The following is an 11,202-nucleotide window of genomic DNA, read 5'->3' on the forward strand; positions in this document are numbered from 1 at the left end:
AGTTCATAAGGGGTTTTAGTAGTTGCTTTAGTTGGAACTCTGTTGAGGATATATGTTGCAGTCTTAAGTGCTTCTCCCCAGAGTGATTCTGGTAAGATAGAGTGACTAATCATACTTCTTACCATATCCTTAAGCGTTCTATTTCGTCTTTCAGCAACACCATTCATCGTGGGTGAACCTGGCATGGTGTACTGTGGGACGATACCGCATTCCTCTAGGTATCTAGCAAAAGGTCCTGGACGTTGTTCACCTGAACCGTTATATCTACCGTAGTATTCACCACCACGATCAGATCTGACTCTTTTAATCCTTTTGTTGAGTTGATTCTCAACTTCTGCCTTAAAGGATTTGAACACATCCAAGGATTGTGACTTTTCATTAATAAGAAAAATGTAGCCATATCTAGAATAATCGTCAATGAACGTTATAAAGTATTGTTGACCATTCCAAGCAGCCGTAGGGAATGGCCCACAAATGTCTGTATGAATAAGTTCAAGGACGCCTAATGTCCTATTGGCTTCAAATTTCCTTTTATTGGTTTGTTTTTTCTTGATGCAATGAACACAAATATTATAATCTGTAAAATCTAAGGGATCTAGAATTTCATTAGACACAAGTCTTTCAATTCTTTGTTTTGAAATATGTCCTAATCTCTTGTGCCATAATGCAGCTGAATTCTCATTGGCTAATTTTCCTTTGATGTTATGACTTAAATGCAGGGATTCATTAAATGAAGCAATAATATCAATAGAATAAAGATTATCATGCAAAGACAAAAGACCAGATCCAACTGATTTTGAATCATGAAACAAACTAAATTTTCTATTTCCAAATGAACAAGTAAAGCCTAATTTGTCCAAAGCAGAAATAGAAATAAGGTTACGTCTAAAAAATGGAACAATAAATGTTTCATCAAGATTCAAATAAAATCCAGTTTTCAACAATAATCTAAATTTTCCTATTGCTTCAACTTCAATTTTCTTGCCATCGCCCAAATAGATGTATCTTTCAGCATCACTTGGCTTTCGGCAATGGAGGCAACCCTGCATAGACACACTGATATGAGTGGTTGCACCAGAATCTATCCACCAAGTGTGTCTAGACACCGAAGTTAAATTAACCTCAGAACAAACCAAATTAAGTAATGTACCTTTCTTAGCACGCCAAGAATGATAGTTGGTACACTGCTTCTTTACATGTCCTTCAGCACCACAAAAGAAACATCCAGTACCTCCCGGGTTACCCGATTTCTTTTCTTGTTTCTTGTTGGGTGTTGTATCTGCAGCTTCTTTTTTCCTTTTAATTCCCTTGCCTTTACCCTTTGAGTACTTAGATGTAGAGGCAAAGTGAGCACTTTCAGTCTTATCTTGCTTCAGTCTTTCCTCTTCCTGAACACAATGGGAGATGAGCTCATTCAGAGACCAAGTCTCTTTCTGGCAATTGTAGCTCACCTTAAATTGACTGAATTGTGTTGGAAGAGAAATAAGAACTAAATGCACTAGCAATTCCTCGAAGAGTTCAAGCTTAAGTGCCCTTAATTTTGAAGCGAGATGAGACATTTCCATAATGTACTCCCTGATATTGCCTCTACCCTTATACCTCATTGAGATTAGAGTTGTCAAGAGCGTACCAATTTCAGACTTTTCGTTCTTGGCAAATCTTTTCTCAATGTCAGCTAGGAAATCTTTGGCTGTAGTAATATTTTCAGACGTAGTGCCCCTGAATGATTTTGGAATGGCCTTCTTCATGATCATCATACACATGCGATTTGATCTATCCCACCTGTCCATTTCCCTCTTTTCATCAGAGGTACTATTGTCTGTAATAGGTGAGGGAGAATCGGTCCTTATTGCAAGGTCTAGATCCATGACTCCGAGAACTATCAAGAGATTCTCTTGCCATGACTTGAAGTTTGTGCCATTAAGCATGGGAATAGAATTTATACTGGCAGTAATATTAGCAGGAGCGGAAATAGCTGAATCCAAATAAAATAAACTAGTCATGCTCACATAATTAACATAGTAATAATAATGAATTCAAATAACGGTAAATTGCATTTCAAGATATCGACACTCCATTAATATCCCATCTTTGGATAGGATATTAACTTGTAATTGACATCTTGGTGTAGTAATCAAACATTAACAGTAAGAACATGTCGAACAATGACCTTCCTTTGGGCTGATCTATTGCCCACATGTAATCCGAATAACTATCACATGTTTATTACCACAGGTGCTCGTGTAATTCTGTTAAATATTGATCTTCCTTTGGGTCGATCATTATTTACATTATTACACTTGCATAAAATCCTTTTATATTTTGAAATTAACTGATTTCCACAAGAGAGGTCACTTTGGTGACATGATGTTTCAATCAGTTAATCTCAAAATACATATAACTTTTCCAATATTTGAATTCAAAATTATTTGGCATAATAAAATTTAACAGATCCGAAATAAAAAAAATTAGCCTTAAGATTGAAATAAAATTGACTTAAAAACAATATATATACCCTGTTTATAATTTTTCCAAAAATAACCCCTGTTCTGGAAATAAAAAAATATATATATAGGGGGCAATTTTGTAAAATGTAATTCCAGAAGAATGCGGAAAGGGGGTTTAAACCGATTCCCGATTTTTCGGCTGTGCACGTCTCCTCTCCAGCGGAAAAACAACATCAAACAAAAAAAAATCCGGTCACCGGTAGCCGGTTGCCGGTCACCGGTAGCCGGTTGCCGGTCACTGGTCATCGTGAGGCGGAAACGGTAGGTCACTGCTCGCCTGTGAGGCGACGCCGCCGGTCGCCGGTCACTACACGCCTGAGAGCTCGAGGTCGATGGCCTAGAGCCACCGGAAAACCGACGGAGCCCATAGAGTCCCAGGCGAGGTCGTGGAGCGTGTCGGTCTTGGAGGTGTCGAAGGCTATTACCTCCCCTTCCGCCGTCCTCTGCAAGTCCAAAAAAGGGCTCCGCCATCCCCGTGGAGGCCGCCGGAAACCCTTTCTCCATCTGGCCGACGTTATAAAAAAAAAAAATTTCTGGTCGATGAAAGGTAAATTTTTTTTTTTTTATTGAATCTTTCGTCGTCTGCAATTGAATGAATAGGGTTTCAATAGAAAGGGTTTCAGGAAATCAAAAAATTATTTCCTTCTGTCATTGACTTCTTCGCCAAAAAAAAATTTGAGTTTAATGACGACAGAAAGGGCATAGAAAACAAAAAAAAATTGATGCCCAAATAAAAAAAAAATTATACAATGTTGCTGTTCTTTGTCGATTTCAATCTGAATCCTTCTACGATTGCAGTTTTCCCAAAAAAAAAATATATGTATACTGTACGAAGTTGCAGAATCTAGGAGTGACAGTTTTCGTTCCAACATAACTTTCGTTCTGATTTGTCCCAACTGTGTTATTCTAGGAGTGACAGTTTTCAAAACGAGTTACTTATCTTTTTGGTCGAGCTATATCTTGAAAATCCTTTGTCAAAAAAATGCAAGTTTATGTTTTTTGGAAAAGCGAAAACATGATCTTCACTTTTCGTGTTACAACCATTTGTAGACTAGGCGTGTAACTAAATCTAAGTGACTCTGGACTGAACCTTGTCAAAATCTAGATTATCTCTTTTAGAGCTTCCGTGCATGTGAATTCATTTGGATCTTGGATTGTGGACCGACCCGCAGTCGGTATCACACCAGTGTGGGTCCAATTGGATTCCAACCCAATCCAAGAATTTTGGGTTTTAGGGGTCTTTGGGTTGTATTTGGTGAAACCTTTTGGGGTCTCATCAAATCCAAACCTATATATATATATATATATATATATATATATATATATATATATATATATATATATATATATATACCCAAATTGGATTCATTTGGGCCCTAAAGGGACCCAAATTCTTTTTGTTAAATAAGATTCGTTTGGGACTCAAATGGATCCACGCTCTTATTTCTTTAGTAGGATCCATTTGGATCTTTCAAATGGATCTGGACCTTATTTTGCTTAGTAGAATCCATTTGGGCCTTCAAATAAATCCCAAAACCCATACCTCTTAGTGGGATCCATTTGGGTTTTTAAATGGATCCTAATTACTTTTTTTTATTTAGTGGGATCCAAGTGGGTTTCAAATGGATCGAAAATACTCTTTATTTAGCAAGATCCATTTGGGTTTCCAAATGAATCCAAAATTACTTTTTATTTTGTGAGATCCATTTGGGTTTTGCATATAGATCCATTTGGGTTTTTCACATTCTAAATCTTAGATTAAAATTTTGAATTATATCATTTGGATTTTTGGTGCGCCCTAGAGACCTTTGCAAGGTCAGTAAAAAATTCAGACTTGATTTATGTTCTGGTTTTGTAATTTTTCTATTGCTTCGGCTTGTAAAATCTGTTTGGAGAGGTTTTTTGTTGAGAAAAATTATGCCAATAATTTTCTTCAGTTTCGAATGTGTAGATATTTTTAGAACCATGAATTGCTTGAAGCCATATTTGTCCATGCATAGCTACTTTTTATGCCTTACTCTGTTTATGTCCTCTGTTTCGGACTGCAAGAGGGCATAAGAGAACCTGAACTTATGACCTCACCCAAACCCAGACCATACATAAAAATTTACACTTAACTAGCCTTATATGTCCTTAACCTAACCCAATTTACTTCAGCTCAATATTTTGTCTACCGTAAGATATAGCTAAATTAATAAACTTCACTTTTTTATGACTACAAGAACTCAATTCTGTCACAAAACAAACCTTCAAATTATAACTAGTTTCACTTACCTAAACCTATCAAAAAATCATAAACAACCAAACCATACAACAACTGAGACCAAACTCAAATTTTAGCATTAACCCTTATCCCAAGCCCTTGAGCTACCAATATTTTTCTTGCAGCAGAAGAAATTTCCTGTTTTAAAATTTCAAGAATTCACTCTTGTCAGGAATGGTGACAAGAGGAGTTCACACCTTAGAGAATGACCCTAGTGTCGAGACATGATACCAAATATGTGTCATTTTTGAGAAGATGATAGCCACCATAAATAAGATGAAGGCGAGCTTCAAGGAGCTAAAGACACACAACTCTAGATTGGAATGTGCTGATTTACCACATGTTTCCATGTCCTGACAAGGATTTCCTACTTGTTTCCTAGCTAATGACATCATAGTGACTTTTTCTATGCACATGCATGCAGATAAAGATGCTGGTTTAGAGCATAGTCACACATATTGGCTATTTATCCGGAGATTTTTTAAAACTGAAATAATCCTAAAAAAAACATGATTCTTTAATATTGCCTATTTTTGGAATTATTGTACTTTTATCACATTTTATTGCATTATTGATATGGAATTTATGGTTTTAATTTTTCTTATATATTTTTAAAATGTAAATATATCAATATTTTCTTGAGAAAAAACAAATATTTTTATATTTATTACATGATTTTCCTTTGCTGAGAAATTCCCGACGGCGAGATTTGTGATTATGGCTGAGAGAGAGAGAGAGAGAGAGAGAGAGAGAGAGAGAGAGAGAGTTGGTTGACTTTAATTTCTACTAACAAAATTGGCACCTTGCCTTGCAAGTGCAACATTGATAAAGGGGATCTTAGAACAACAATATACGGCTAAATCTTCAGAGAAGGAGAATTATCTGAATGGAGATGGGCATCCATCCACTGATGGAAAAGGTGGGAGTACTTCTGACCACTCTGGGGATCTTGAAGGAGGCCTATGGGATCCCATGCAAAAACCCCAAATTTGTTTCCTTCATCTTCCTCATATACCTCCCTTTGTGCATCACAAGGCTTGCAATGGACGTATCAACTCACCCTCAATCAGTGGAAGTTCTTTCCCAACTCCTCCTCCTGCACTCTCAAGGAAGATACAGCCCACATGCTCTTGATATCCACATGAAACTCCAAGAGAACTCTGAAAGGCTTCTAAGAAGTGAGGTGCTCTTCTTGGTTCCTATTGATATTCTAGCCTTCCTTGGATTGGTCGCTATTGTGCACTTTGCTGCAGCCATACACATGGGAGAGAAGTTGGGCCTTAAGGAGATGTTTGGCGGATTAGTCAACAAGGCTTTGATAAAGGGACCTTTGGTTACACATATTTGTGTAAATTTGATATCATTTTCTTACATAGTAACTGCAACAGTTTGGGGGATTGGTGTCTCTCGTGTTGTGGGAGGAAGGATGGCTTTGTTGTTGGTGGCTTACCTTTTGCCTGTGGGATTATGGGTGTTCTTACATGCAGTGGGGAACATGGCCATGGTGGTGTCAGTTGTGGAAGGCAGGCATGGAATTGGGGCACTAGAGAGAGGTTGGATGCTGTTGAGAGGTAAGAGATTTGTTGGTTTCTTATTGATGTTGGTTTCATTTACTTTCTTGAATTGCTTGTGGGAATTGAGCCTTGAGGCAGCGAAGGTTGAGAATAGCGTGGTAGACAGGGCTCAATTTGCAGCAATTTATACATGTTTGTTTTGGTTTGGCAATGCAATGAAATGGACGGTCAGCCTAGTGTTTTACAGTCATTGTAGAAGGCATCAAGGAGAGAAAAGTGATGGTTTGGGAGGAGAGCATGAGTGTTGTGCGCCCTCACCAAGGTCACCAGTGTAAGGGTTGCAGATCAATTAAGGGTTGTTGAGTGATTGAGATTTACTTTTTAGGTGTCATTATTTGGTGTTATCATGATTGTTGTGCATGTGAAATTTGTATGATACAATTGGCAATCATGATGGGACCTGAATTTTATTTATGGTAGTTCAAGATGCTTCCATCCTATTCAATGTTTTTCCATTAACCATCTCATTTTTTGGTGTTGGAGTTTTAAGTTAATGACAGACTATTAGCACACAGATCATTTTGATTCCTTTTTGCTTACTAAGATGTTTGGCCAATGTTGTGTATACTTATCACCAAGACACTCTCTCTCTCTCTCTCTCTCTCTCTCTCTCTCGTTTCCTTTTCTTTCTAAATAAGTTTGATTACATGTTTATGCACTTCATCCAGAGTTTGACTTTATATATATATATATATATATATATATATATATATATATATATATATATATATATATATATATATATATATATATATATATACTTTTTCAAGAAGTCTGACTAGTGTTTGTAGTTGTTCAATAACTTTGGGTGAAACCAAAACTCTCTGGCTTTAAGAAATTTTCGTGCACAGTGATGCTCATGGAATAGTGCATACTTGAAATAAAATATGTTTGTAAGTGGTAAAATGGACCATTTGTGCTAATAAAAATATGTTTGTTATCATCTTTATCTTATTGTTGTCAATGGCTAGCGAATTCTCTGATTAAATTAAATTAATTTGCTACAGTGCCCATGTGGACTTTGTCGCCATATTTATTGCGCTTAGTTCTTCTAAGCTCTCATGGCTGATTATCCATCAACTGTGTAGAGGGGTTGGCCATCGGGCCGGTCCAGCCCTGTTAGGTGAGGACCCGATAAGGTCCCGACAGGCCAGTGGCGGAGCTAGGAATTTGAATTATGGTGGGCACAAATGAATATTTGAAAGAAAAAAATACCAAAAAACTTGATTAAATATTCATATTATAAAAATACTAAATAAAAAACTCATATCCAAGCTCCTAAATTCTGACAATCATTGTTCATATATATAACAATGACAAAAACCTTAAAATTCAAATTCTAAGTTTATAACTAAAATCAAGCGTGTGGAATCAAGTTTAATGTTGATTGAAAAGGAAAAAAAATACATAACTAAATGCTAATTAAAAAAAAACACAAAAAACCTTAAAACCTATTAAAATATCATGGTTCATGCTATTTAAAAAATAAAATTAAAATTAAAAACATAAATCCTAAACAAGCATCATTTGCATATATATGCTAATTAAAAAAAACTAAATTTCTCAGTTTCTAACAAAAATTATGCATGTGAATCATGTTTAATGTTGATTAAAACTAAAAATACTAAATTACCTAATTGACTATTCACTTCATTTAAAAAACCAAAATGCTAATTAAAAAACATAAAAAACTTAAAACTTAATTAAATATTTATTTTATTTAAAAAAACTAAATATAAAACTTAAAGTCTAACCCCAAAATCCTAACAAACACCATTCATATATATAATAATTAAAAAACCCAAAATTTATAAGTTTATAACTAAAATCAAGCATATAGAATCAAGTTTAATGTTGATCGAAATAGAAAAATATAAAAATGCCTACATGCTAATTGAAAAAAACACAAAAAAACCTGAAACCTAATAAAATATTCATGGTTCATGCTATTTAAAAGATAAAACCTAAATAAAAAACCTAAATCCTAAAAAAATCACTATTCTCATATATATGCTAATTGAGAAACAAAAACTAAAATTTTAAGTTTCTAACTAAAATTAAGCATGTGAAATCATGTTTAATGTTGATTAAAAAAAAAACTAAAATACCTAATCAAGTATTCACCTCATTTAAAACCCCAAATCAAACACCTAAATGCTAATTGAAAAAAAATGCAAAAAAACCTAAAATTTAATTAAATATTCATGCTATTTAAAAAGTAAAAACCTCAATATTCTAAGTTTATAACTAAAATCATGCATGTAGAATCAAGCTTAATGTTATGAAAATCTAAAAGCAGAAAAATGCCTAAATGGTAATTAAAAAAATCACAAAAAAAAAACTAAAACCTAATGAAATATTCATGATTCATGCTATTTAAAAAATAAAAAATAAATTAAAACCTAATTAAATCCTAAACAAACATCATTTACATATATATGCTAATTAAAAAAAAACCTAAATTCCAAGTTTCTAACTAAAATCAAGCATGTGAAATCATCAATTATATTTAATGTTGATTAAAAATAAAAACACAAAAACTAATGTAGCATTCATCTTATTTCCAAAAAAAAACTCAATTTCTAATTGGAAAGAAAAAACCCCTGGTGGGTTGGGCCCCTATGATGCCCACCCTGATCCAGGCCACTCTTTAGAGTTTCGGGTCAGGGTGGGCACCACCCATGCCCCCATAAAGGGTTTTTTTTCCATCATGGTGGGCATGTGCCCACCCTGGCCCCTATGCTGCTCCGCCACTGTGACAGGGCCAACCTGTAGCTTTGCTCGAGTCCCTCCCAACTCAGTTATACTTGGGTTTGAGCTGCACTCAGACCATGCATTTGTGCCCCACCCAGTTAACAGGGCAGGTCTATTGAGTCCTGTGTAAATTACACAAGGGTCCAGACTGATTCGGGCTCAATTATCTACTGGGGCTGGGCCCAACCCGACTTGAATCGGGTTTTGGGTACATTTTGCAATCCCAGCCCGACCTGTTATGGGTCAGGTACCCAGTCCGATGGCCACCCCTAACTGTGTATGAGTCATATAAGCTTCTATTTAATGAAATTTTTTCTTCCCCTCAAATAACTTTTATTACACTTAGTTAACAGGATCATGAGAATTGACCTGTATTATCATAACGACTAAATCACATGGTAGCACTGCATGGTTCAAACTCCGATGAATGCCATGTGATGTGTTATGAGCACCATAACTCACCCATGTTTAGATCCTCTCTCCACGCTTAAGGTGAACACCTATCATTAGCAATGATGTCACAAGAAATAGGGTAATTTACATATAGGTGCCTAAGGTATGGTGGATTTACTTTTACCTGCCTCTGTTTTAAAACGATTAAGGTGGAACACCTATATTTTCAAGAAATTATTCAAATGACTTCTTATTATACATTAATCCTCTAAAATTACTTATTTACCCTTAAACATAGCTAAAAATGAAGTGTTATAGAAGTTTAAAAAAAAAAAGAAAATGGTTAAAAGTGTCATTTTTAAAGAGTTAATGTTTTTTTTTAGGGAAAAGAGTTGACTAAAGTTAGCTCAGGTCATCATCGAATAATTTCTTAAAAGTAGGTGTTTCTCTCAAATATTTGAAAGTTGAGGCCGCTAAACATGAATTTGCCATCTTTAAGGTGCCCATATATAAATTACCCTAGAAATATCTAATTACTAATCACATGGGGCCCATGGGCTTGAGGAGCTTTGCATCCTAACCAAGAAAGAAAGGACTCGCGAGTGCTGCAAGCTCACGTTGCCAGCTTGAAGCCTGGAAAATCACAAAAGGCAACTCGTTGGTTCAGTTTACAAAACAAAGTTGGTGAAATGGTGCACTTGGAGAACCTTTATGGTAAAGGGTCTTAAATTAACAATTTTAATTGATATAAAAGACTACAAAACTTACCTCTAAGACAAACAATATTTTATTTTGGTCCAACAAAAATAAGTTTGCTTACATGAACACCCAACCCAACAAACGTTCTCCCAAATAAGCCCCACGTTACATCCCCGCAGACACCTCAATTTTAACTTATTTGGATCTTAAAAAATTAAATCTTGGATTGAATTTTTCAAACAGGTCATTTCAAGTTTAAAATAAGAAAAAAATGACTTACAACATAATTTTAACACATAACAAGCCATTTTTAACATCTTTACTAGAAAGAAAGAATATTCTAGAATGTTTAACCTTTCAAATAAAATAAAATTGGGTCAAAATGGATGCTCTGAGAGGAATTTATGGCCAAAATAGTAAAATTTGTAAAAGGTGGACTCTGATTTTTCAACTGAGCACCACTTAGATCGGATTTTTGGCCTATCAAAATATATTTTTGGGTCTTGAGATTCAAACAAAAGTTGTAAATAAACATGTTATCTTTCAAATAAAATAAAAATTATGTTAAAAATTATTTTAAACCTGCCACTTCTGACCTATTTTGCCTTAAAAAAATTGCCTTAGCCCAAACCAACTTACCTAAATCATGGATTCTCAAGTTTAGGCCTTCCAAAATATTAAGATAAGAGTAGTAATTCTTTCAAAATAATTTCTTAGAGTATGTCATGCAATCCTAACCTTTCGTCCAAAGGCAACGGTTTAAGAGTTATACATCTAAATGGATCTCGGATATACAAAAAACATATTTGAATCAACCTAAAAAATTATAAATAGGGAGGCATCTCTCCTATTTTAGCATCTAGAGTTCATTTGTATCTACATCATCTTTCTGCTTGAGTCTCTAAAAGGCCAAGCCTAGCCAACCTAGTCTAGCCTAGAACCCAAATCCTCAGTCTCACCTTTTTTTAGAGTTTGTGCCTAGCCGAAGTGTTACCCGTGCTCTCCCCTATTT

At 35.1% G+C, this 11,202-nt stretch overlaps 2 protein-coding genes across 2 annotated transcripts; one reads left to right on the top strand and one right to left on the bottom strand.

The window, feature by feature from the left end:
* Positions 1–794: 794 nt before the first annotated feature.
* On the bottom strand, positions 795–3,011 carry LOC149837411 (uncharacterized). Its single transcript, XM_090008031.1, has 3 exons — positions 2,719–3,011; positions 1,151–1,995; positions 795–1,043 (listed from the first exon to the last, which is right to left on the bottom strand). The coding sequence occupies exons 1-3, from the start codon at positions 3,009–3,011 to the stop codon at positions 1,015–1,017; spliced, it is 1,167 nt and encodes a 388-aa protein (XP_089864157.1). The 3' UTR covers positions 795–1,014.
* Positions 3,012–5,520: 2,509 nt separating this feature from the next.
* LOC149837412 (uncharacterized) lies at positions 5,521–6,811 on the top strand. Its single transcript, XM_090007366.1, has one exon. The coding sequence runs from the start codon at positions 5,657–5,659 to the stop codon at positions 6,617–6,619; it is 963 nt and encodes a 320-aa protein (XP_089863492.1). The 5' UTR covers positions 5,521–5,656; the 3' UTR covers positions 6,620–6,811.
* The last annotated feature ends 4,391 nt before the right edge of the window (positions 6,812–11,202 follow it).

This window comes from Nuphar pumila, chromosome 5, assembly GCF_984573655.1.
Source record: "Nuphar pumila chromosome 5, dmNupPumi1.hap1.1, whole genome shotgun sequence".
Lineage (NCBI taxonomy): Eukaryota > Viridiplantae > Streptophyta > Magnoliopsida > Nymphaeales > Nymphaeaceae > Nuphar > Nuphar pumila.

Coding starts and splice junctions, on each gene's coding strand:
- LOC149837411 (XM_090008031.1), bottom strand. CDS start 3,011: ATGGAGAAAGGGTTTCCGGCGGCCTCCACGGGGATGGCGGAGCCCTTT. Junction 1,996..2,718: donor CAACCGGCTACCGGTGACCG/GCAACCGGCTAC, acceptor GAGCATGACTAG/TTTATTTTATTTGGATTCAG. Junction 1,044..1,150: donor TTCTTGGCGTGCTAAGAAAG/GTACATTACTTA, acceptor GTGTCTATGCAG/GGTTGCCTCCATTGCCGAAA.
- LOC149837412 (XM_090007366.1), top strand. CDS start 5,657: ATGGAGATGGGCATCCATCCACTGATGGAAAAGGTGGGAGTACTTCTG.